Source organism: Schistocerca nitens, chromosome 1 (assembly GCF_023898315.1).
Source record: "Schistocerca nitens isolate TAMUIC-IGC-003100 chromosome 1, iqSchNite1.1, whole genome shotgun sequence".
In the NCBI taxonomy this organism is placed as follows: domain Eukaryota; kingdom Metazoa; phylum Arthropoda; class Insecta; order Orthoptera; family Acrididae; genus Schistocerca; species Schistocerca nitens.
This window is the reverse complement of record NC_064614.1, coordinates 966,908,623-966,934,745: the sequence shown is the minus strand read 5'-3', so window position 1 is coordinate 966,934,745 and position 26,123 is coordinate 966,908,623. Positions and strand designations below refer to the sequence as shown.

Here is a 26,123-nt window from a genome sequence, read left to right as displayed (position 1 = left end):
CGGTCACGCGATTCCAGACTGTAGCGCCTAGAACCGCTCGGCCACTCCGGCCGGCGGAGATGCCACAAATTCTTTTAGCGGTGTTATTATTATACTAATATCTTCATTTGAAAACACACGCAGACGGTTGGAAATACGCTACGTCGTTGCCTGAGATGATCGATTTGAGTTGTTGGGAGAAATTTTAGTGAATATTAAAGTAGTCTGATGCCTAAGTAGGAAGAACAGAGTGCTCTAGGCAACGCTGGTCGATGGCCCGTTGATCAAATCTACATATAGGGCGTTACTAAGAATTTAATTGCTGTTAAGTTTCAGAATGAGGTTTGTAACTGTCCACGTCTACATGCATTTTCCCTTCAGAAGAGTAAAATACGTTTAAGAAATCGCAGAAATATCAAGGACTGCAGCGTTTCACATTACTGCGACAACTCTCCTACTAAATAGATCTTGTACGTTTAACAATTCGTGGCACTAAATGTCAGAGATTGTTCCCTATTTCACTCGTAGCACTCTATCGCGTAATCTCTCGCCACGTAGCTGCTCTCCCTAAGGAAGAGTAAATCGAAGACTGCCTCAAATATCACTGTATTTCCTCTTACACAATCGCTATACAGTTTGTTGTACACGCAGAAGAGACACTTAGTCTCTGGGACTAACACGCCATGAGGATACTTTGAAGAACTTGAAGATGCACAGAATAATTGAGGCATAGAGAACCATAAGAGTCCAAAGCACAGAAAAATTTTTTGAGACAAATAGGGGCTTTTAAAAGCCAAGTATATAGACAAAATACATGTCTCACTGGCCTGAACTTTGTTTTTTAATCAAAGCTCAGCAAACGTCCTATGAAAAAATATTGTACCCACTTTATGTTACGAAATATTAATTACAATTTAAGATTATACTTATTATCAATGCTAACCCACAAAATTTCCATGTATAGGCTAGTGACAATAGTGTATTTCGGCTGTTGTACATTTTGTACTTAATGTGATACTTGAACCAGAATATAAAGGACAGATACTATAGGCTCTAAACACACAGATATGACCGATTCCAACACTTCATTGTCCCCGTTATCGTCATTTTCTTTAAACACATTTTGCGCCTTGAGGTTCATATAAAACTACTGATGTACCTCGGATTACGAAGTATTACAACTACGTACGTACTGTAGACACTAAATTATGTTGCCAACCCAAGATAACAATTAAACAGTGCAGAGCAAGAAAATTATCCTCTCTGCTTTGGACCCATGTGGAAATTAATCTGAAAATCTTGGGAGACACCTTTTTGTGAACGTTCGCATATATAATGTGGGACTGCAGATATAATAACGTTACTTCACCACAAGATCAAAAGATATCAGGAGCATACATACATGCCAGAATCTCAAAATTGATGACAGTGTGTTTTAGTCTCTCGTAGTTCTCAGAGCCTCATTGTATTTAAAATATGCGTGTGCTTCCATTCACCATGTTTTCTTTACTCTTTGTCCTGCAATGTTCCAATATAATTAAAAATATTAGAAAAGAACAGAAGTTTTCTGAGAAATCGTGGTTTAAGCGTTTTAGACTTTCGTACTGAGCATTCAAAAGTCCGATTGTAGCCCAGAGACAACTAAGACTGAACAAAAGTGTGAAATTACCTGTGTTTTATATCGCATATTGGCAGGTTTTAAGTATCCCAATGATGTCATCTAATCACCAGATTCATGTAAAATAAATGTCACAACTGGAATAAACGCATTGGACAGATTTACTGTTATTGGTAGAAATAACTTTCAGATAGATGTAGGCTGCATCAATCAAAAGTCAATCTAATCACTTAAAGTTTAGATGTACAAAGAAGGAACAAAAACGATACACTTCAAATATGGATTTCAATTTACAGGACTATGGACTATCCGGAATTCAGAGTTACAGATATATGAACATTCTAGATTTCTTATTGGATTCACTATAAGTGCTGAGTAATGTGTTCGTCTGGTGTGGCTTCCACCTGATATCGGCAGACAAAAGTATTTTCCCATCTGAGAGGTTAGGTAAGCAGAGAGTTAACGCTGAGGCTGGGTGCGTCGGCCACGGAGTTCTTGAAGTCTGCGTACTCGCAACAGTACGAGTAGCCCTTCACCTGATCCGTGGCCTTCCAGGATATCCAACTGATCTTGCTACATACGTCTGTGCATACATAGTAGTCAGATCCGGGGTTCGCGATGTACGGATTGTTTACGCCCACGAACACAACGGCTGCCTTAGTGTTAGCGTTGTACACGATTTTCCAAAAGATCTTCGGAACTGGAATGTACTTGCTGCCATCAGCATAAAGGTACAGCTCCGTCTCGACGTTGTTGACGTTGGGCAGCGTCGTGATGCCTTGTGTACCCGTGTAGATTTCGAGTTCGACCCGGTTGTTCGCAGCGTACGAACGTACATTGTTCTCCATGGTGTTCCAGTTGGCACCGTTGAAAGTCTGCCACTGCGGCGCAGCGTTCACGTACAAGAACGTGGCGTACTCCTGCGCGCCGAGAATGAAATCAGACTTAGCAGTGAGGTGTCCCTTGGAAAGGAAGTAGTCGTTGGTCTCGGAAATGTACTTGGACCCCAGCTCGCTGGACCCCAGCAGTGCGCCGACTGTCTGGATCTGCGTGGCGCGTTTGTACTGCTTATCCATGTCGATGTTGCCGTAGAAGCCGCCGTCCAGCCAGTCGGGCCGGTCGAAGCCGCTCTGCTTGCCGCCCATTTCGGCGACCATCGTGAAGTGGTCGTACACCGTGTTGTAGGACCGATCGTCGAAGCAGGCGTCGATGAGCGTGTAGAAGTCGGAGCCGACCTGGAAGCCCAGCTGGACCACCTGGTACTGGCCGCTGCCGCCACACGAGCCGCCTGTCTTCACGCCTGACGGCTTCGGCTGGGACCTGCATCTGAGATCAGCGAAGTCGTACGACTGCCCGTTGATCGAGAAGGTGGAACCAGAGACGCAGGAGGCTGTCGCTTGCGACTGCCCGGTGACCTGGAGGCTGTTGTCGGGACACGCGACGATGATCTGCTCGTTCTGGCCGAGCGAGATCACCCCCGAGGAGTCCGGCGTCACGAAGCCGTGCACGTCTTTGCTACCGCCGGGCTTCAATAGCAGCGGCTGTGGGTCAGGCATCTTGGACCCGTTCACGTCCACCGAGCAACCTGCAAATTTGAATAAACACTGATTGCACTGAGACGTTAGTTTCACAACAGACTGCAATAAACAACACTGTCAAAATGGTTTACAAACAATAATTCACAAGTCTGAAATGTTATCAGCGATAAGTATGCATTTACTGTAGATTAGTATCAGTCAGAGCAATAGTCTGCTGTTGTTTCATCTACGATTACAAAAAAGTTTATCCTGTGAAGAGAGAGAGGGAAATATGCTTAGATTTCAAACATGTTATTCAATCTGTATATTGAGCAAGCAGTAAAGGAAACAAAAGAAAAATTCGGAGTAGGAATTAAAATCTATGGAGAAGAAACTAAAGCTTCGAGGTTCGCCGATGACACTGTAATTCTGTCAGAGACAGGAAAGGACATGGAAGAGCAGCTGAACGGAATGGACAGTGTCTTGAGAGGAGGATATAAGATGAACATCAACAAAAGCAAAACGAGGATAATGGAATGTAGTCGAATTAAGTCGGGTGATGCTGAGGAAATTAGATTAGTAAATGAGACACTTAAAGTAGTAAAGGAGTTTTGCTATTTGGGGAGCAAAATAACTGATGATGGTCGAAGTAGAGAGGATATAAAATGTAGACTGGCAATGGCAAGGAAAGCGTTTCTGAAGAAGAGAAATTTGTTAAGATCGAGTATAGATTTAAGTGTCAGGAAGCCATTTCTGGAAGTATTTGTATGTAGTGTAGCCATGTATGGAAGTGAAACGTGGACGATAAATAGTTTAGACAAAAAGAGAATAGAACCTTCGAAATGTGGTGCTACAGAAGAATGCTGAAGGTTAGATGGGTAGATCACATAAGTAATGAGGAGGTATTGAGTAGGATTGGGGAGAAGAGAAATTTGTGGCACAACTTGACTAGAAGAAGGGATCGCTTGGTAGGAGATATTCTGAGGCATCAAGGGATCACCAATTTAGTATTGGAGGGCAGCGCGGAGGGTAAAAATCGCAGAGGGAGAACAAGAGATGAATACACTAAACAGATTCAGTAGGTACTGGGAGATGAAGAAGCTTGCACAGGATAGAGTAGCATGGAGAGCTGCATCAAACCAGTCTCTGGACTGAAGACCACAACAACAACATTCAAACAGAGAGTAATGCACTGCTGACCTTTGCAGTTACAACACTTTGAAGGACACAAAATGAAGAAATTTTAACTTACTGTACGTAAACAGCCTAGTAGGAAGAACACTTAATTAAACTGGTTTGTATCTGGGAGTCTGCAGACTGCGAAATATAGTACACAGAGCTGCCACGTCTGAGAGCAAAAAAGCTCTGTTGTGACCTCTGCAAGATACGGCACTCAGCGCTACAGAGAAGAAGGCCAAGTTGTCTAGTACTCAGGTGCAACGGAGTTAACGCCACCATCTAGAGAGGACGCCACTCGACACGGCCTACTTTTTGCTTCAACTATACGTTACTCAAGTAGTCCTCATCGGGACATGTATCGGTCAAATATGGAAATAAGCCGATGGATGGCTCCACTCAATACCAATAGTATCATCGAACAGTGTCAACAGTACCTGGAAGCAGCAAGAGAACTGTGTCTGTGGTCGACGCCAAGAACAACAAGGTGTACATCATATAAGTTATTGTTATTGATCACGGGATTCAGGACTAGATCGGAGATAATGACGTATCAGTGCAAGCCAACATTTATGTATCGCCACAACCATGTACATACTACAGTTACATAACGTATGGTATCTACAAATAAATTATTGTAAATTGTCGTCATTCTACATTTTTTTTCTTTATTATTAGATCCGTGTTTGTCCCTGTGGCGACGCTGTATGGCTGCTACATGCTAAGCAACCCACCTCGTAACTGCAGCTACTTTTGATGACAAAGGGTTCTCTTCCTGTCCTATGTTTGGCATGAAAATCATTTGGTGAATGCAACATGCTCCATCCCAGCCGAGCATCGAGTCAAACTGAGCTTGGATGGCAAATTGGGGTACATTACTCCTTGCTGCTTCATCTCTGTACCAGAGGTTATCAGTCATGCTAGCTGACAACTGATGATATGCTCACCCTTCAGAAACCCATAGTCAGAAGTTTTCAGTGGGTGTGAAATCTGGAGAATGTGCTGCCCAGGGCAACAGTCGACCACCGTCCATGCCTAAGTAGATCAGGATTTCACAGGTGAAGTGCGGTTTTACAGTATCTTGTTGAAAGATAACGTCACTGAGTCGAGGAGGATATGACACAGTTATCAGCTGTACATGTCAGATAATTGACACCTGTGCTGTGACGAAGCCGTGTTCCTTCTCAGCCAGCAGCCAACAACACATACAGGCTATGAGGGCAATGGACCGCTCTACAGGCGACACATACGAGAGGGCCGCATTTCGCCCTGCCACCAGGCGGCAACCCAAGCGTCGCCAGATGTCTCTGGTCCCAAGGATGTTTCCCCTCCGTCAGCCGTGTAACCAAAAATACTACCAGCAGTATCCTGGTGCGCATCCAGTATTTAAGCTGGCATTCAGGCCACGTGGACCAGTCCACCCTGAGCTTCCTGGGAGAGGCATCATTTCAAAAAGCATCCCACAATCAGAATCTGTTTCTCGAGCCACCAGCGCGACGACGTCGCCGTCGGTGTCAACCGACCCCCTCCAGCTTGGCCTTACACCACAGAGACGTGATCCCCAACGCAGTGACCAGCACTTGGACTCCGTAATGGTTCTCCTGTTATTCGTTGGTACTACATCGGACTTCAGCTTCTGCATGTCCATTAGGGTCTTAACGTTTGTTGAGCCTCTCACGAATTTAACTTGGGCACATATCCTACAGACTTTGAAAGTGGTGCGCTTAGTGATGAGTAACTTCCGCAATTCAGTATGATGTGACAGTTTCAGCTTGTAAATATTCTCCTCGTTCCTCTGTTCTTCAAGAAGGGATTTGTGTTCAATCACTGTGACACACCAACTTCTGTCGTAGTCAGTTACAGGCCTTCGGCGAACTGTTATTTCTGTTATTCATTAAATATTCTAGAAGTTATTTGTTTTAAATTATTATGTTCGACTCTAATTCCCCTCGGAGAAGATTGTTTATTTGTGTACAATCCATACTCATTTTCTGACTGGATGTTTCATCCTGTGGCGCCTTCGGCGGACATATCAGCAGCTCAAGTTAATGGCTATGCGAACCAGAGACGATCGTAATGTGTACCCAACGGCACCTCAGACCGTTACCCAGGAGTTATAACTGCACGATAATGACAAGTTATATATGGCAACTTCAATTCTCCTCGGAGTGCCTATACATGGATATATCCTTGATGATACTATACACAGAACAAGGACTCTTCTGAAAATACGACTTTGAGCCACTTAATGACGCGGCCTAATAACCCAGAAGATTTTAACTTCAGTGACAACGGCCACGAAAGCCTGAAGACTTACATTTGAGCCACTTGTTTGACCAGTATCGTGGCTGGACCCATCAATGTCTCGTCGAGGAAAGTTACCACAATCTCTGTTAATCCATCATGGACAGGGACGTCATCTGGTTATTTAATTGTCAATGTTACTGAAATTCACCAACAGCCGTGTAAATTAAGATTATATTTTATTTAGAAGGCTATCAGTTTCATCATTTCACTATGCCATCTTCATGCCCCATATTCGTCTCTCCAAATAAACGAAAATGTCATTTAGAGCCACAAATTCACGACATCCAGAGACTTATGGGTCTTTATGACATTTTCGTTTATTTCGAGAGATGCATATGGGGCCTGCAAATGGCATAGTGAAATGCTGAAACTGATAGCCTTAAAAAAAAAAAAGTAACATCTTAAGTTACATGGTTATTGATGAATTTCGTTGACAGTGACAATTGGCTACCACAAACGTGGCAACGCTGACGGTCCGTGGTGCTCTAGTCGGCGTCACACTGTCCATGCACGTACTGCTCTTGGTGTAAACAAGGCCATTTCTTCGCTCAAGATACATGACGTCCTGAGGTGTCGAGCAAACCGTATATCTGTACCCTCGAGTGCTAATTACATGGAACCACAGATTTCACATGGCGTTGAGTGTGGCACTCTTGAATTCATTGACTCTCTACTCTGTGTTCCTGTTCAGTGTGAGCAGCAATAACGCAGAACGATAGACCATAAACCTCGATAGGCCATGATCCTGCCGCTGTGGAATCCCCACACAGGCTGGTAGATGTATGCAGGGCTGGTTCGAGAAGATTTTTCCACAAGCGACTTGTCATTTGCCCCCACCCACCATTTTCTTGCCCTTGAGAGCCCCTGGTGTCCCACTCAGCTTGGTGCCACAAGAAGTGTCTTGTGTCGATAGGGCCTTAAACCAACCCTGGTCGAATATCCTTCTTACACGAGTCACAACACAATTTCACTAAAAGAAAAAACAACATTCAAATACGTTTGCTGAAGGGGACACCCACTGCGTGATCTATTATTTTTATACAGAATGACATGGCTTTACTATTTTCTATTTTCTTTCGTCTTTGAAACCGTCACAAGAAAAATACTAAATGTTCGTGTAACCCGATGCTAATTTTCCTACATCCGTCTGAGTTAGAAATATTTCAGAGTTCTCATGCTCGTCATACGTATAATTTGTACAATTACACGATCGAGCTTAGAAAATATTTCCACTGCACACACGAGGTAACGTCCAGCCACACATACGTTGCATCTTTTGACGAACTCTGATCCAACTGCCTGCTGGACATCCAGTCCTCTCCACGAAAATGATCTTCGTTACTTATAGCCTCGCACTGATGAGTCAAGACCAAGCACTTTCGACTTCCTAAAGCATACATAAACTACAAATTTAATGTTATATACACATATTGCACATGTATTTAGACGCAACAGATTTTCAATGTTATTCGTAGTTTTCGTGTAACTTTAGTGGTTTTCTTAAAATAATAAATACTAAACAATGGAACTGATTAGTCATACATCTCTTATTGCGTCTATTTACTATTGCTATCACTACTTTCTCTATTTTGTGTTTTATTTACAAGCGAATTCACATTTTTAGGTGTGGAATATACTTTCTGGCCTATAATTTAAAATACGTAATATTCACAAAAAATATACCATAATAATTCTATAATGCCCACTAAGACCTATCCATTGATAAACGTTTGTATGAATCGCTAAATGATTTAGTAAGCTATTAATTCTTAAACATCATTTTAAATCCAAAACATTTGGCATTAACTAACTTGAAAACTACATCTCGTAACGAGGGCGCGTTTTTTTCGCACGCTTACCTAATTTCTGTCTTCAAAACCATGTGAATGGCTTCTCTGTCACTAGTTTGGTTTAGTTTTTATTTATAGTTTTACTTATTTCGTATTTTCATCATTCAGTCAACTTGCCCTTGGTGGCAAGTCCATTCAAACGATCGATTTTTTTTCCCACCTCACAGTCCGTGTCTTCAGCTAGCTGACCAACACTCAGGACTTCTCATACTTTGAGGTCTGCTTGTCATGCGTCAAAGGTCCCTCGAAATATTGACAAAGCCGTAAGGATCGCCTGCCTCTGCATGGCCGCCGCCCCCCCCCCCCCCCCACCACCCTCCCCCTTTCCCAAGCAGGCAAAACACGGTCTCTTGTCTGTCATCATATTCGCTAATTGACCTGCTAGCATTACATCACTGCGTACGCGAACGGTCGCGTCTTTTGTCGCAGTTTCGCGTAGCCATTTCCGGGGTGTACCCTCTCACACTCCAGTAATTAATAATTTGGAAATATCTGAAGTAAAACTGTAACAGCTGCACCCGTATTTGATAAAATTCGAAGGTCAAAGGGAGGATGACTGAAACTAGGAGTGACACTTTGTCAATATAGTATCCATGAGTTAATGGTTTGAATTAGCAAACGTCAAACCACTTCCATAATCCATATGAAGTAGTGACGCTGGTGCAATCCATCTCATTCTCAACGTACTTAAATCTCAGGTTCGTGCGGCTGTAATCAGAACCGAAATAATGAATGTGAAATGAATTATCTTGCTTGAAGCAAGGATACATCTGATTTTCCAGGCGTTACTGCGTAGCTGTATCATTTACTGCAATTTTGTGATATGATGACACGATGGAGACCGTGGCTGTTGTTTGAAGACAAATGTTGATGGTGTTAGGACAGCAACCAGCCACAAACTTACGTGTGCAACAATAAGAATGCAGTGGGAATGCATTTACATCTGTTGGACGAATGGAAACAAACACTCCAAAGCGACGTTTCACGCAAGTCACATGCAACGAAAACCTGTAACGCAACCATCTGTGTGTGGCGTGCTTATAATTATGTATTATTTATATTTTAGGACAATTAATCTGTAAAAAACACACCACATGTCATAAAGAAAGCGTGTAAACCGTCTGAGGATGAATCACAACTATTCGAAACCGGTAACGGTACCCTTTGAATAAAGGAACTGAAAGTAAATTTGTGGCTGGTTGCTGTCCTAACACCATCAACATTTGTATCATTTATTATTTGACTAAGCACAATACCAATGATGAATGTCATTCATTACAGAACTTTAAATCGTAACTGGAGAAATTAGTTTATATATCTAGGGGATATCGGTAAAAATCTTAAGTAGTGTATATTGCAGGGTATTGTAAATACAGTGAATTAGGAACTGTTAGTGATACATTCTCCAGTGCTCCTTTCTGTGATTGTCCTGTATAACAAATTTAAGATTTGCCTAAAATCTGGTGGTGATTTACTAACAAGGCTGTAAAATCTGTATGTAAAGATTTAAGATGTATCTTCTCTCAGTTTCTATACGAAATGCTGACTAAGGTTGATACAGATGGCAACATCGTAGCGAGACCCATACACCTTTGGTGATAATGTTTATGTTTAGCACAATCTATTGAAGACGATTCAGTAAGCTGTAAAACCTAAGTGAATGTTCGTAATGGACTAAGCAAAGGTTGCAACACATCAGAACTGAAGTTCACAGACATATTAATCTTTATGTGATCTAAGGCTTTCCAGGCTTACATTCTGCCTCTACGGTTCTCGGGTCTGCTGCCGGATCCGATCGCCAAGAGCCCGTGATATTTCGCCGGACAGCCGTTCCACCATTAACAGGTCTGATGGAATGAGCAGAAGTATTTAAATGAAAATCCTACGTATGAAGTTAGGATGCCCGAAACAAGAAAGATATCAGAAGTAGATGGTCATAAGTGAAGAACGTATTTGTCAATAAAAAAACTGAGGCGAAAGTTCCGTAAAACGCAGTACTGGCTGAATCAAATGTAGACTATGGGAACTGCAGGCATGCGATATGTATACCGAAGAATGTTAAATAAATTGCACAGACAATGTATGAGATGAATTACAAAACAGGATAAGTGAGAACAGTGAGGAAAGATGTCTACGACCAACCCTAAACCATAAGAAGGCACAGATTAATGGGGCAGCTCCTGAAGCCTCCAGCAATCGTAAATGTGACTCTGGAACAGGCGGTAGACGCGGAAAAAATTGTAGGGGAAGACAAAGCGGAAGGAACGATGTTTCCCGGACACCGCGTTGGCAAGCAGAAGTCTCATGGGCACTGTAAATTTCGTAGCATATCCAGCAGTCAAGATTTATTTTATCTTTTCGTTAGATTAACAGAATGGAATGCCCTTAAGCGATTTGCCACTGCCGTCTGTACTTACAAATTACAGTTAATGTTAGTTTCATGTCTAAGGGTTGCTTGAGAAGTAAATGTTAGTACAGTATGAGGATTATCCGTGTCGCGACGTTGTTAGCATGTGTTACTGTTGTATGAAAATTACTCAAATATGAAAATTGCCTTTTTAAGTATTTCTAATACTTGTAAATGTAGCCGGCCGGTGTGGCTGTGCGGTTCTAGGCGCTTCAGTCTGGAACCGCGTGACCGCTACGGTCGCAGGTTCGAATCCTGCCTCGGGCATGGATGTGTGTGATGTCCTTAGGATAGTTAGGTTTAAGTAGTTCTAAGTTCTAGGGGACTGATGACCACATATGTTAAGTCCCATAGTGCTCAGAGCCATTTGAACCATTTTTTTGTAAATGTCAGTTGTAAATGCCTCTGTACTGTTCTATATACTATGATCCCCACCTGTATTCCATGTCTTTAAAACCGGGAGAGGCAAAATTATTATTCTCTATTCATTAATTATAAACAAACAGAGCGCCAAGGAAGACAACACTTTCAAAAGGCCGGCCGGAGTGGCCGAGAGGTTCTAGGCGCTACAGTCTGGAACCGCGCGACTGCTACGGTCGCAGGTTCGAATCCTGCCTCGGGCATGGATGTGTGTGATGTCCTTAGGTTAGTTAGGTTTAAGTAGTTCTACGTTCTAGGCGACTGATGACCACAGCAGTTAACTCCCATGGTGCTCAGAGCTATTTGAACTTTCAAAAGAGTAAAGGCTGGAGTTTTGGGCGGCACACGTACTGCCGAACTGAATTGTTATGGCATAAAAACTAATTATGTTCCAATGGATGTTTTTGGCTAGCTACTGGTAAAGTAATTACTTCGCGAGGATATTTTTGCTGTGAATAAATGTGCAGAAATCTAAGGAAAAGAACCCAATCATGCGATTTGATTAAATTAACAGAAATCTGGAGATAACTGGTACGAATTCGCTTTTTTGCCTGGGAAAAATTCGTATGTGTCGCATCATCTATCAAGTGCGGACAAACTTTTCAGCAATGAACTGATTTTTCACAAAGGGCATATGTTAGTTTATTATTTTGTATAAAGTATTTGTAATTAGTCTTTCAAGTCTTAGGGCAGTACAAAAAATAAGTGCTGTCTCAGTGCATAAGATTTCGTTACGAAATTTTGTCTACTAGGAACTGAAACTGTTTTCAGTTTACCTACTGGTACGTACATTGAAGGGTCGTTGTTAAATGTTAATCACGGGAGGAGACTGCCAACTGTAACACACACACACACAGACAGAGAGAGAAAGAGAGAGAAAGGAAGAGAGAGAGAGAGAGAAATGTGCAGTCGGCTGAGCTAAAGGTAGTTCCACTTACTGTATGCTGAATTGTGTAGTGTACATACAGAGTGAAGAGTGGTACTGTTATGAGGAAGGTCAAAGCAGAAGGGTCCCTGGCATTAATAATCGTCAATTATTTATGTCAAGCATCCATTAACGTCAGAACTTAGTTCTTGCTCAGTGGCTTGAGTAATAGTTTTGGATTGTATTTTAACTGATGATAGAGCTGCTGAATATAGAACACACTGCTATCACCTATTATTCTAACGCCAAAACTATTGATGATTCTTATCTTCCGGTGCCTCCACAGTCACAGGGTGGGCTTAGAATTGAATTACTGAACTTTTCACTAGTTAGCAGGATAAAGTAGCATGGAGAGCTGCATCAAAACAGTCTCTGTATAGAAGACCACAACAACAACAGTCAAGTTGTCTTGCTAGATTACTATAATTTTATTTTTAGTGACGTGAAAGGACTTGTAAATCATAAAGACTAAACCTAGTAGTAGTAAACGTTACACACCACCTGTTGTTCTACCAACGAAAGTAGCTATCTATAGTTTAGCTGTGGATGCTGAGCTAAAAGGAACTTTTTAGGACCACATACTACAGTTAAATGTTCAGGTTGGGTTAATGTTGTTTTCCTTGAAATTAGGTGCATAAATATAATACAGACCATAATTATTTATAATCTAGATATCATTTCTTATATGTAAATATTCATGACATGAAATTTCAAGTGCTTTACTAAAAGGTGATAGTTTTGAGTGGATTTGAGATCTATTGGGAACATATGAAAACTTTTAAGAATTCACAACAGCATTCTTAGAAAAGTACCTGTCTGAGTAAAAGCTAAAGGACATACCACGTTACAATAGGCTGTCTTGGAAACCTACAAAAAATATTGTGAACATCTAAATAATGGATTCAATATTTGGATCAACGGTTTGATGAAACAAGTATGATAGACAATAACTCTGGGTTCGGTGTGGGGCGGCGGAGGGGTGAAGTGGACTTGCGGACCACTGTGGCTGCGGCGGGGACGGAGCCTCTCCGTTGTTTCTAGGTCCCCAGTTAACATAACATAACATAGCATACTGGAGCTATGGGAAAGCTGAATACACCCATTACTAAGCAAGCGATGGCACAGTTTTCCATACCAGGAATGTAAGAAAAAACAGATTTTAGATGATTCTTATCCTGTGTATGAAAATTATTCTTGGATTTAATTGGTCAATTGAATGTAAAGCAGAGATAAGCTGTAAAAGATGTTATTTAAATTAAAAATCGAAGGGGGAACTGTAAAATAAAAATTTCAAGAAATTGATTGAAGACTATCCATTAGCATGACGACTGAGAGAGATGCAGAAATAATGCTGGAAGATACAGACACAAAATATAGCTGAGTCAGCAAAGGGCAGAAGAAAATAAGGATATGGCCATACTGAAAAAAGGGTAACAAACCATCTGACCAGGTGCTGTGGTCAAATAGAAACGTGTTTTCAGAAAAACCTGGAATATTTTTAAATTTTGAATCCGAATTGGATATCAAGTCACACAAACCATTTTCTGTCAAAACTTCACCCAATACCAGTTTCTTGGAGAGAGGCTGTAGCAATGGAACGTGACAGAATGAAGCAAAGGTATGAGAATTACAATAATCCTCATACAGTAGTGAAGAAACAAGATGGTGGGGTAATGGTGGTCATAGATGATAGGACACTGAACATCACCGTCAAAGGACAAACAGATAGACCTGAAAATACCCCACCTTGACTTACCTGCTGGTTGCTGACAGGTTCCCTCAGCTAGACTATGGAAAATACACAGCTTCTATTTTCGAGGCAAAAGATATTAGTACAAAATAGTGAACTTTGAGCTGAATGTTTCAGCCTCAGTAGTCATATGAGCCTTAAATCAGGCACTGGGAGTAGAACTGAGCTCTAAAATAACTGTCTAAGTGGATATTAATTGCAACTGAAAACTGGGAGGAACATTTTCAGTTGCTGAATGATGTATTTAGCTTTTAATAAATGGACATGTCTCTTATGTTAAAGAAATCAGAATTTGTAAAGACAGAACTCACAGTTTTGGGAGACATCATATGAACAGAAGGAACCAGAGAAGATTTAAGCTATTCAACATTGTCCACCTCCTAAAAATAAAAAATTACTGAAGTCATTTTTGGAATGATGTGGGTTTCATCAGAAATTTTTCAGGGGAGACATTTTAATAGTCGCTGTTCAATAATTTTATTCAAATCAAAGGAGCATTTTAAATGGGCAAGTGAGTCGGATCCAAAAGACTGGCAGTAGCTAGTGTGAACTTAGCACTGCAATATTTTAGCTTTTGGGAGTGATCAACAGTGAGCATAGAACATTGATTTTGCAAGTAGGACCCTCAGTAAATAGGAAAAAAAACCTGTGTAATCAAAGAAAAGGAAGCGCTTGCTATTGTCTGGTTGTTTCAGAAATCCAAAAATTATCTATGGCCACACTATACTGTCATTTACACTGACCTTCAAGCATTTACCTTCCTGAAAAAGTGTTGACTGCTACATAGTAGACTAACTACATAGGCTCTGTTCTCCCAGCAATTTGAATTTGACATAAAATATGTGAAAGGGATAGAAAATATTGTACCAGATGCTTTGTCGAGATTATCAACTGGAAAACAATCAAATAGTGATTTAAAATACTGAAGATGCAAGTCTGAAAATCTTGACATCAAAGAAGTAGAAGAGGAAAGAGAATTCAGAATGACCTGTAAGATTATGTGTAAGGAATAGGTGTAGATGAAGTCTGGAAAGAAGTCAAGACAAGCCTGGGGAAGAGGGGAGACAATAAACTTCCAAATACCATGTAGTACATGATGGGGTACTGTTCAGAAGAACTTACGAAATGGTAGACGTTTGGAGAGCGTGCTGGCCAAAAGAGTACACAGATCAAATCATTGACTATGTTCACTTGAGTTATGGATGTAGGGACAAAAAATGTGTAAAAAAGCTTAAAGAAAGTGTGTGTTTCGATAATATGGTCACAAAAGTACAAAATAGAATGAGGACTAGCGAGAAGTGTCAAAGAGCTAAAGTTATAAATATGACCTGCTGTCTATCTGTGCAAAGTGTGAAACCTACTGAATTCATGGAACTGTTGTCAGTATATGTCCGTGGACCTTTACCTAAATCCAAGGGACATTTTAGTTATATATATATATATATATATATATATATATATATATATATATATATACATACATATATATATATATAGTGATCATGTTATGTTTCAAAATATGTAAGTTTTACTTACTGCGAAATGCAACTGGGAGTGCTATATTCACGAAATGGAAGGGGATTTTTTTGTGAAACATGGAAAACCAAAGAGCACATTATAGACAATGGTCCTCATATTGTATCTAAAGTATGGAGAGAAGGTATGGCCACACTTGGGGTAAATCTGATATATATTTCACCTTATTACTCTTAAAATACCTCAGATATATGCGCAAAACAGGGCACGTATGTAGAACATGGTATTATAAGAAGCATAGCTTGCGGATAAAAGTTGTAGGAAATACAGATGTACTTATCAGTGATAACATGAAACCACTAATTTTACGCCATGTGAAATAATGTTGCGCTGGAAAACTCAGACTTTAAGAGGTTATTTCCTACCTTCCAAAGACAGACATGAAATCTGAAGACAAATTAGAACTAAGAACGATATGAAATAAGAATGGCATAGCTAGGAAAAAACCATGACATTTGGGGTTTGGTTTTAGTAAAAGAGAGTCCCAAATTCTTTAATGTTTATGAAGGACCTTTTGAGGTAACAGGTAATCTAAGCCCAAATGCGTTTATCTGATTTAACCAATATCAAGTAAAAAATATGGCTTAAGGACTTGGACATGAAACCACACAGACCCAGCACAAACATAGTGAAAGGTGTAAATGGAGTAAATAACATGAGAAATGAAAAAGATGAAAACCAGAAATGAGACCCTGAAAACTAAAAAGACTGTGACTTAGAAGCTAATAAAGGAAGGCTGAAAGTTCTGTCATAGTTTCTTTAATAATTAGTGTACTTTTATCGTGCATGCTGAACTTAGAATTGAATCATTGAACTTTTACAGTAATTAGTCAAGCTGTTTTTTTTTTCATCACTATAATGTTACTTTCCTGTGATGTCTAGGACCTATAATATAGAAAGACTAAATGTAATAGATGGTAATTGTTGGGTAGTACCAATTGTTCTACCAACAAAAGCAGATAATTACATTTCTGCTTTGGACACTGACGTGCAAGGATTTTTTTGGGACCAAGTATTACTGTTGAATGCTTCAGTTAGGTTAATATTTTTTGTTGATCTTCAAATTAAGCGGATAAATGCAATACCAGTCACAATACTGGTGCCTTATTCCACAATGTTTAGACAGGTCATCATTATTTTTAATCCATGTATCATTTCTGATATCTAAATATTTGTGAACGTGAAAGTTCACATATTTTATTTACAGTAAGTTAGAAATAGGGGCAAATAGATCTGGCTTTTTTCACACACAAATAATATTTTGTGGTTATTGCTGTACTAGTGAGACTGAGGGACGATTTGCAGTTCGTTTGTTACTGTACTGGATACGTCGACTGCATTGTTTGGCGAGGAATCTCTCAAGAAACCTTCCACGTGAATCTGTGCTTTATACACTATTACATATAAATTTCCTGGTACTCATCATCAATTCTGAATGATTGACACATCAAGGAAATCAGCGTACATCGATTTCCAAATCAGTCATGCAAAACATTTATGTCTGGTAAAATGTGACATGTGATTTTATGGTGTTACCGCCACTTCTCTCGTGCATGCTACTACTCATCTGTCTGAGGAAGAACTCCAGTGACGAGGCTAATTAAAGGGGGCAGCCTTCACCTGGAAGACTAGTACACAAAATGCTATGGATACACGTTAAGTCTATGCGTCACTCCACAGTTCTACGAAAACTGTCCCTTTGAAGACTAGACTCAACAATTAAATGTATTAAATGAGACATACTTTATAGCGAAATAATAGAAAAATGTATAAAAATAATACGTAGATTAATAAATATATAGTGAACGATGCAAGAAATTAACATTCATAATGGAGCGAACCAGATATTTAGACTATTTGTTTAAGTGTAGGGAAGTATACTAGATCAAACTAAGCAACAAGTTCCGCATATTAGACTCTGAAGTATGTACTGGCAGAGGAACGGGATAACTACTTCATTGGAAGTAGCCAAACGTTGTAATTACCATGAAAGTAAGAAATAAGTAAAATGTTGAATGGAATGACGTAGCTCTTAAAGGAGGAGGCAAGAATAAGGCGAGCATACAATAATAGGAACTCCATACCACATATTGAATTAAACAGAACTTTTCTGAAACGTCTCTGTGAGAACGAGAAAATAAAATGGCAGTTTAATAAGAGAAAGAATTTAAGGCAATGTGAAGTATGAAGACAATGAGAACTACGAATATGAAACTTCCTGGTAGATTAAAACTGTGTGCCGGACCGAGACTCGAACTCGGGACCTTTGCCTTTCACGGGCAAGTGTTCTACCAACTGAGCTACCCAAGCTACCCAAGCTCTTCTGCGAGAAAAGCTTCTGTTAAGTTTGGAAGGCAGGAGACGAAGTACTGGCAGAAGTAAAGCTGTGAGGACGGAGCGTGGGTCGTGCTTGGGTAGCTTAGTTGGTAGAGCACTTGCCCGCGTATGGCAAAGGTCCCGAGTTCGAGTCTCGGTCCGGAACACAGTCTTAATCTGCCACGAAGCTTCATATCAGCGCATACTCCGCTGCAGAGTGAAAATCTCATTCTAGAAATACGAATAAATTAAAACGGTAACTTAACAGACAGCACATTTCATCATTTAAGATGACATGTAAAAGTGTACTACGCCAGCCTACGCATTAGTTCTTCCTACTAGTATCACACGAAAAGGCCTTGAAGATAAAATTAGATGCATTCAAGCCCACACGGAAGCTAACTAACAATTATTGTTCTTCCCGCTTACTATTTGCGACTGCAGTAGGAAAGCGGGAAGGGGCAGTGGTACACAAAGTACCCTCCGCCGTACATCGTACGGTCGCTTGTAGAGTACAGATGCAAATTTAGATGTAGACAACGAGTGGGGCTACAAGTGAAAAAAAATCGGTTAAGTCACACCGGGTTTTCAAATGCAAGTGTACAGTGAGCGTGTATTATCAGTTTTGACTTACATCAAAGATACATGGAGATTTAATGGACAATACAAAAGTGTGGTTTGAGGGAGGAGGTGTGGTACGTGTAGGGGAGGCACCGTACCTGCACGAGGCAGTGGGGAGGCGTGGCCAGCTGCGGCGAGCAGCAGTGCCAGCAGCAGAGTCGTCTGTGGGGCCATCGTGGAGTTCGCACTGAGGGATCTGCGGTCGCCGCCCGCTTATATTGCGTGCGCCGATACTGTCACTCTTATCTGCCAGCCATTGGAAGCTCGTTAGTAGCGGCACGTATCTTGAGGAACACCGAGGTAGGACAACGTGGGGCCAAAGGTTCAACTACCTGTAACGTGCATTTCACTTAGGTAAAAGCTGTTATGATGTAACGACAGAAGCTATGGTGGGCTTCATGGGTTAGAATTTATCGTCTCAGCGAAATCGACTTCGGTTGACTGAAGGCGGGCTTCTATAGTCCGATAGCTCGCATTCTGCCACTAATGGGGTTGCCTGTTCTCTCCATCAACTCTCCTGTGGGAGATGTAAGGGCCATGTCGGCTCCTTCCAGCGTGTAGGCATGGTGCTTGCCACTTATCGAAAAAGAGAAGCTGTGTATTTTCCATACTCTAGCTAAAGGAACCTGCCAGTAGCCAGAAGATAAGTCAAGGTGGTGATTCGATCTGTTGGGTTACCATGCATGAACAGAGTTCCAGGAGGTGTTTCCCAATAAGATGACGGTCGCCCACAAACCATTGTTGTAACCTGACATCCTCTACAAATTGTTGGCATGTTGCGTTGGCCTGCTCCATGCCTAGATTTGTCTCCAACAGAGCACATATTAGACACCATCGGATGAGAACTCAAGCGTCATCCATTCTGTACTGACGAACAAGTGCAAAAAGCATGAAACTCCAACCCTTCCCTCCCCCCTCCCCCCCCCCCCGCCCCCTCAAACTGACATCTGACACCCTTACAACACAGCGCTTGCATACCGGTTATCAGTGTACCGTTTACATTACCCTGCGATCTTGCAACATTAATCGCTTAAATATGTTACCTACAGAAATACAATCCCGAAATTTCATTATTCTGTGTTAATACTTTTTTGGAGTTGTCATTTTTTTCCGTCCGCATATTTCTAAGAGTGCTATAATTTTCGAAACACGGCGTAATAAGTTACACCTGTTCAATAAAAACCTGACAAGTGTGAATAGCGCTCGTGCTCTGGCAGTCCTGTACAAACTCGGTAATGAATACAGATAATTTCGCGTGAGTCAACAGCCTGGTGCATACGACTTCGGCGACTCACCAGTTATCCAACCAGGAAAAGAGTACCTACAGTTTAACGTGGAATTGGAAGCTCGTGTTGTTTTTGGCGACTCCTCACATCGGCGAGAACTGAAGGCTAGGTTGAAACGAATACTGAAAAATCCGCGGTTCGGCCGACATTCGAATCCAACAGCTCTAGGCATACGCTTTACCGCTAAACCACCATCCCCGATATTTATGTAGATAGTTCTTCTATAGACTTTAATGAAATAGTTTATGTGTCAATAGATGTGACGTATATGGCCGTATCTTTTGATCACAATGACTTAGCCGTGCGGCCTAGGGCGCCTTGCCACGGTTTCCCCCATCGGAGGTTCGAGTCCTAAAAATGACTCTGAACACTATTGGACTTAAATTCTGAGGTCATCAGTGCCCTAGAATTTAGAACTACTCAAACCTAACTAACCTAAGGACATCACACACATCCATGCCCGAGGCAGGATTCGAACCTGCGACCGTAGCGGTCGCGCAGTTCCAGACTGTAGCGCCTAGAACCGCTCGTTCTAGTCCTCCCGCAGGTATAGGTGTGCATGTGTTGTCAGCGTAAGTTAGTTTAAGTTAGATTAAGTAGCGTGTAAGCCTAGTTTGGTCCCATAGGAACTTACCACAAATTTCCAATTTTTCCAAGGACTTAGAAGCATAAATTTTTCACGCCGCCAAAGGATCGTAGACCTTAGTACCTAACGTAAACATCAAGTTGATATCTACGCTTGTTATTGAGAAAATGGGATCTTTCGGATAGACTGACAGATAGACATAAAGTGACCCTATAAGAGTTTCGTTTTCACCGATTGAGGTACATAACCCTTAAAAAATCTTTGGCCCTAAGGAAAATGAAGAGAAATTTTTCGACATCCATAGAAACAGTAGAGAGATTTATGCCATAAGTGGGTATCACATTTTTTACACGATTTTCGTAAAAGATATCCTGTAATGCGATTTTCAGCGGTCGCGGAGAGCGCGGTGCTGTGGAATTTCGGCAGCTGTCTGCGACATCTTACACGTGAGATGTCAGTTAATTTAAGAGTGGATTACAGGTGAACGAGGTTTGTGGACGGAAGCAATTACGGCCTGGTTGAGCAACCACTCTGGCATACCCATTAAATGTGTTAGGGAGAGCGTGGAACACGTAAATCTGGATTGTTGTACGGTAATATAGGTCCGGCTCCGTACGAATGCGGCGGAACCATTACCTCGCCCACTCGGCACATGTCTTGGGAAGCTCTGATTGGTATCGTGGAAAATAGCAAATTTTTTACCTGAGATTCTAAAGTCATTATATTCTGCGGATCCCTGTCAGCTACTAAAACACAGTACCAACGCAAAATAGTCGATGCTGAAAGTCTCTATAACTTCGTTGGATTCTATAGTCAAGGTAGTCTTACCTTATGCGTTTCTTAAATATGTTACCGCTTATTGTCCCGTGGAACCCCGAAAATCCGGCGTAACTTAAGCTTGAGATTTCACTAACATACGCTATCTAATTTTCGAACACAATGAGAAACCAATTCAGCTTATTGGACGAAGAAGCAGGTTTGAGAATATTCCTGCAGATTTTAACGATAACAAAATATCGGTAACACTAAAAAGAAATTATTTACCATACTCCACATTTTTCTTTAGATAAATATTTGAACACTGTGTGAGATCGACCAATGAATATGCCACTGGACTTACTTAAGGCAATTGTCTGGATGGTTCCTTGTCGAAGGCCAGTGACCCAATCAAATGTATTGTTAGTGGTGGTAAAAATAATCTCTCTTTCTAAAATTTCAAAATCAATATAATTTTTCTTAATATCTTCTTCTTCAAGAACGTAGAATACTATAGAAGTTTATGAAGTTTAAGTGTAAATATATGGCATCTGAACAGAGACTGGCTCAATCATCGACATACTGTACATGAACTTGAAACAATATACACTGAAGCACCAAGAAACTGGTTTAGACATGCGTATTCAAATACAGAGATATGTAAACAAGCAGAATACGGCGCTGGGGTCGGTCACGCCTATGTAAGACAACAAGTGTCTGGCGCAGTTGTTAGACCGGTTACTGATGCTACAATGACAGGTTATCAAGACATAAGTGAGTTTGAACTTGGTGTTATAGCTGGCGCACGAAGGACGGGACACAGCATCTCCGAGGTAGCGATGAAATGTGGATTTTCCCGTCCGACCATTTCACGAGTGTACCGTGAATATTGGGACTCCGGTTAAACATCAAATCTCCGACATCCCTGCGGTCGGAAAAACATCCTGCAAGAACTGGACCAACGACAACAGAGGGAGAATCTTTCAAGATGACAGAAGTGCAATCTTTGTGCAAATTGCTGCAGATTTCAAAGCTGGGCCATCAACAAATATCAGCGTGCAAACCATTCAACGAAATATCATCGACATGTGCTTTCGAAGCCGAAGGTCTACTCGTGTACTCTTGATGACTTCACGACACAAAGCTTTACGCCTCACCTGGGACCGTCAACACCGACATTGAACTGTTGATGACTGTAAAGATGTTGCGTGTTTGGACGAGTCTCGTTTCAAATTGCATCGAGCGGATGCACGAGTACAGGTGTGAAGCAACCTCATGAATCCACGGATCCTGTATACCAGCAGGGGACTGTTCAAGCTGGTGGAGGCTCTGTAGTGGTGAGGGGCGTGTGCAATTGAAGTGGTATGGGATCCATGATACGTCTAGGTACGACTCTGACAGGTGACACGTACGTAAGCATCCTGTCTGATCACCTGCTTCCATTGATGTCCAATGTGAATTCTGACGGACTTGGGCAATTCCAGCAGAAGAATGCGACGCACCACACGTCCAGACTTGCTACAGAGCGGCTCCAGGAACACTCTTCTGAGTTTAAACACTTCCGCTGGTCATCAAACTATCCAGACATGAACATTATTGAGCATATCTAGAATGCCTTGCAACGTGCTTTTCAGAAGGAATATCCACCCCTTCATACTCTTACGGATTTATGGACAGCCCTGCAGGATTCATGGAGTGAGTTCCCTTCAGCACTACCTCAGGCATTAGTCGAGTCCATGCCAAGTCGTGTTGCGGCATTTCTGCGTGCTCGCTGGGGCCCTACACGATGTTAGGCAGGTGTATCAGTTTCTTTGGCTCTTCAGTGTATACAGAATGCATTACCAATCCATTTTTTTTTAAATGTAGCAGGAGATATACTGTAAATGCTTTTAGGCAGAGCAGCGCGATAACAGAAAAAGCAGAGGGCAGTCCATGTCGATCAAACACTGTTATAACAGACTTGTAGTATCACATCTGTTAGGACAGACAAATAAAAATATGATTGGCCCATCTTTACGGTAGCATAGGAGCCATAGTGGAGCGAATGACGTGTTACACTACAGGGTGATTTTTTCACCGTGTACAAACTCTAGGGATTGATCGATGAGTAGATACAGAACGACAACTGTCTTTTGCACTTATATCAGGAAATTCAATCATTCATTTTTACAGAGACTGCGGTCTAATTCGCGCTGTACCACGCAGCCGTAGTTACAGTATGTGTTGAAAATGGTTTCCATGTGCCTCTACGATGTTGATGATGTTGATGATTTCCTGTCATCATACCACGGGGGTTCTGCATACTATCCCACAGCTGACTGTTATGAAAGTTGAAGATACTACTCCGCGTAAAGGTGGGCTCATGTGTAAATAGGATGGATGACAGAAATCCCGGAATCTTGGTTGCCTGGTGAAGAAACCAGTGACAAAACTGCTCCCGATGTGGAAAATCTGTCGCTAGTAAGCCCTGCACACACTGTAAATGATAAGGATAGTAACAATTGTCAGGAGAATGTTTCACACGGCCGTCTGGCTTACCCTGTACTGGTGGGCCATTTGCCTGGTACGGGCACGGCGGTCGCCTTCCACTGTTTTGATTATATTTTCCTCCCAGTCTGGTGTTCGAACATTTCGGGTAGGTCCTTCATTATTTCCTGCTTCCTGAAACGATCTTGTCTGAGACAAACAGCGGAACACTGTTTCAAACATTGAATGCTGTGCTTGGTCTCCTGATACAACCTTGCTGCCCGCTGCTCATTACCATTTGCCTTTCCGTAAGTAAACACCTTATCGGCAAGCTCTCGATTCAAATACGGAACCAGTGCGTTAAACGCTGCATCATATCCACTACGAGGTGAGTCAGCAAGAGAAATGAATCGGACACAACATTACCAATTACTATGGCAGTAGAGGGCGCTAGGGCATGACTACGAGGAACAGTACCACGTTCTAGGAGGAAACCATGACTACTGTAACTGGCTGCATAGTACATCGCTTATTAGACCGCAGTCTCTGTAAAAAAGTGTGATTGAATAAATGGTCTCTAGCATGGAAACCGTGCGTTTCCGGACATAAATTCATTAGACCTTCTTTATTCCGAATCCTCTCATCGATCAATTCCTAGAGTTTGCACACGGTGGAAAACATCATTCTGTATAGCACGCCTTACGTTCAACCATGGCTGCTATATGAATCATCTGCTCCACACGGTTAGGTATTATCTTAGAGTTCAACGTCAAGGTAGGAATGGAAAGACGGAGTCTTCGACATGTCTTTCAGTTTGTCGTATGTTCGTTTGAGATAATGAAGAATTCATGAGTGCATTCGGTTCCACTGGTCAAAGTTAAAAATGTCAACTTCTAAGTTATTGGACTATGGACACTAGCTCATTTGATAAGAAGTCGCTCTGATCTTTTTAAGGAACGGCCTGGGCATCGACCTGCAATGATTTAGGAAACCAAGAAGCACGGAAAGCAAGTGATTTAAACTTGCGCCGTCTCAAATTGGCGAGGAATGTATTTAAAAACTCTTCCCTAGAATATAAAAGATGTCATAAGCCTACAACGGGAAGATGCTAATTTTATGGTTATACGTTGTCAACAGAACAGCCCTGCCTCAATTTTCAGATTTACCGACAGCGGGCGCTAAATAAATCTCCTTCGAAATTCCATTCACATTGCACTAAAATTGCTACTTGAAGCGAGCTAACTTACTAATTGTTTTGCCTAAGTCAATGTTATGTTTTTAAAATCTTTTTGTTCAGTAATATTTGTCGCTTAGATGAGCATGTTTATTCAAAGTTCTTTTGCCTCCTACAAAAACTGTATTGAGCATTTCCTTATGGTTCGATAACATAATTTCATTTTGATTTCGGTTTGGTTCTTGCAAAGTTTCTTTTCTTTATCTTCTTACCTGGAAGAACGTATTCAACGCAATATGATTTTCTCCGGAAATTCTAGAAATTCACGACCACTGCGAATTTTTTATATCATAATGTATGTTTCCCACTGAAGAATCGTTCTTTAGTTGTTGTCTGTAAGATTAGATGGCATGCTAGCGTTCAACAGTTTTTTCTTACGTGTTAGAATTTGATGTATCCAACGCTATCGGAAACAGTGGCACTATGAGGAAGAGTTAGAATACATCCGTTTTATCCGTTCTGCAGTATTCCTTATCACATAGCTCATAGTCATGAGTTGATGAAAATATTTGCTCTTAGCCTTAGTGATGACCGTTAGTAGTCAACAGGTTTACCTGTAAATTCTCCTACCTTCTTCATGGTTGTGGAATGACGAACGGAGCTCGTTTGCTAAAGGAAACACTTGACAAATTCGTTGAATCTGAACGATGCACAACGTCAGTTCATGGAAACAGTACCAAAATGTTTTAATTTGTCACAAATATAATTCAATTTTTTAAAATCTCATCAATGCTTGCAATAGCGAACAAACTATATGCACGCGAATTTTAGAAGAAACTACTTTCAACACAAAAATATTCCTTGCTTGAGGAATCGTTTGTTATCTGTATTCTCAGTTTTTATAGTTATTTAGATTACTCGTTCCTATAGTGTTGTGGAACATATGACAAAAAATATGCTATATCTTCTGCAGCTGATGGTGTGTCAGTTGATTTGTCGCTGCCCTCTAACTTTTTCCCTTTTGCATGCCAATCACATTGATTATGCATGCACCCAGCCTAAACTTCCCGTTCTGTTGAAGTTTATATTTACTTTTCGACTCACACTATAAACATAAGTTGTAAAGAACACTGTAAGCCTGTATTAAATTGTTGCTAACTAGAGTTAGTATCTTGATTTCCAATGGTTTTTTTCATAAGTGTTACTATTATTTTCCGGTCACGAAAACTGTCAACGAGTGGGAGAGCGGTGTGCTGACCACATGCCCCTCCATGTCCGCATCCAGCGATGCCTATGGGCTGAGAATGACACGACGCTCGGTCGGTAACGTTGAACCTTGAAGGCCTGTTGGGATGGAGTTTAGTTTTTATTGCTGTTATTGTCAACTGTTTTTAGTACATTGAGTTACTAATTTCTTCACAACATGCGACAGA

The 26,123-nt window shown here is 41.2% G+C and overlaps 2 protein-coding genes across 5 annotated transcripts in view; both read right to left on the bottom strand.

The window, feature by feature from the left end:
* Window positions 1–26,123, bottom strand: part of LOC126195066 (uncharacterized) — a 284,997-nt gene that overhangs the window by 156,491 nt on the left and 102,383 nt on the right. The window lies entirely within an intron of this gene.
* On the bottom strand, window positions 1,803–18,597 carry LOC126195056 (uncharacterized). Its single transcript, XM_049933506.1, has 2 exons — window positions 18,521–18,597; window positions 1,803–3,182 (listed from the first exon to the last, which is right to left on the bottom strand). Exons 1-2 carry the CDS (start codon window positions 18,594–18,596, stop codon window positions 2,041–2,043), a joined length of 1,218 nt encoding a protein of 405 aa, XP_049789463.1. The 5' UTR covers window position 18,597; the 3' UTR covers window positions 1,803–2,040.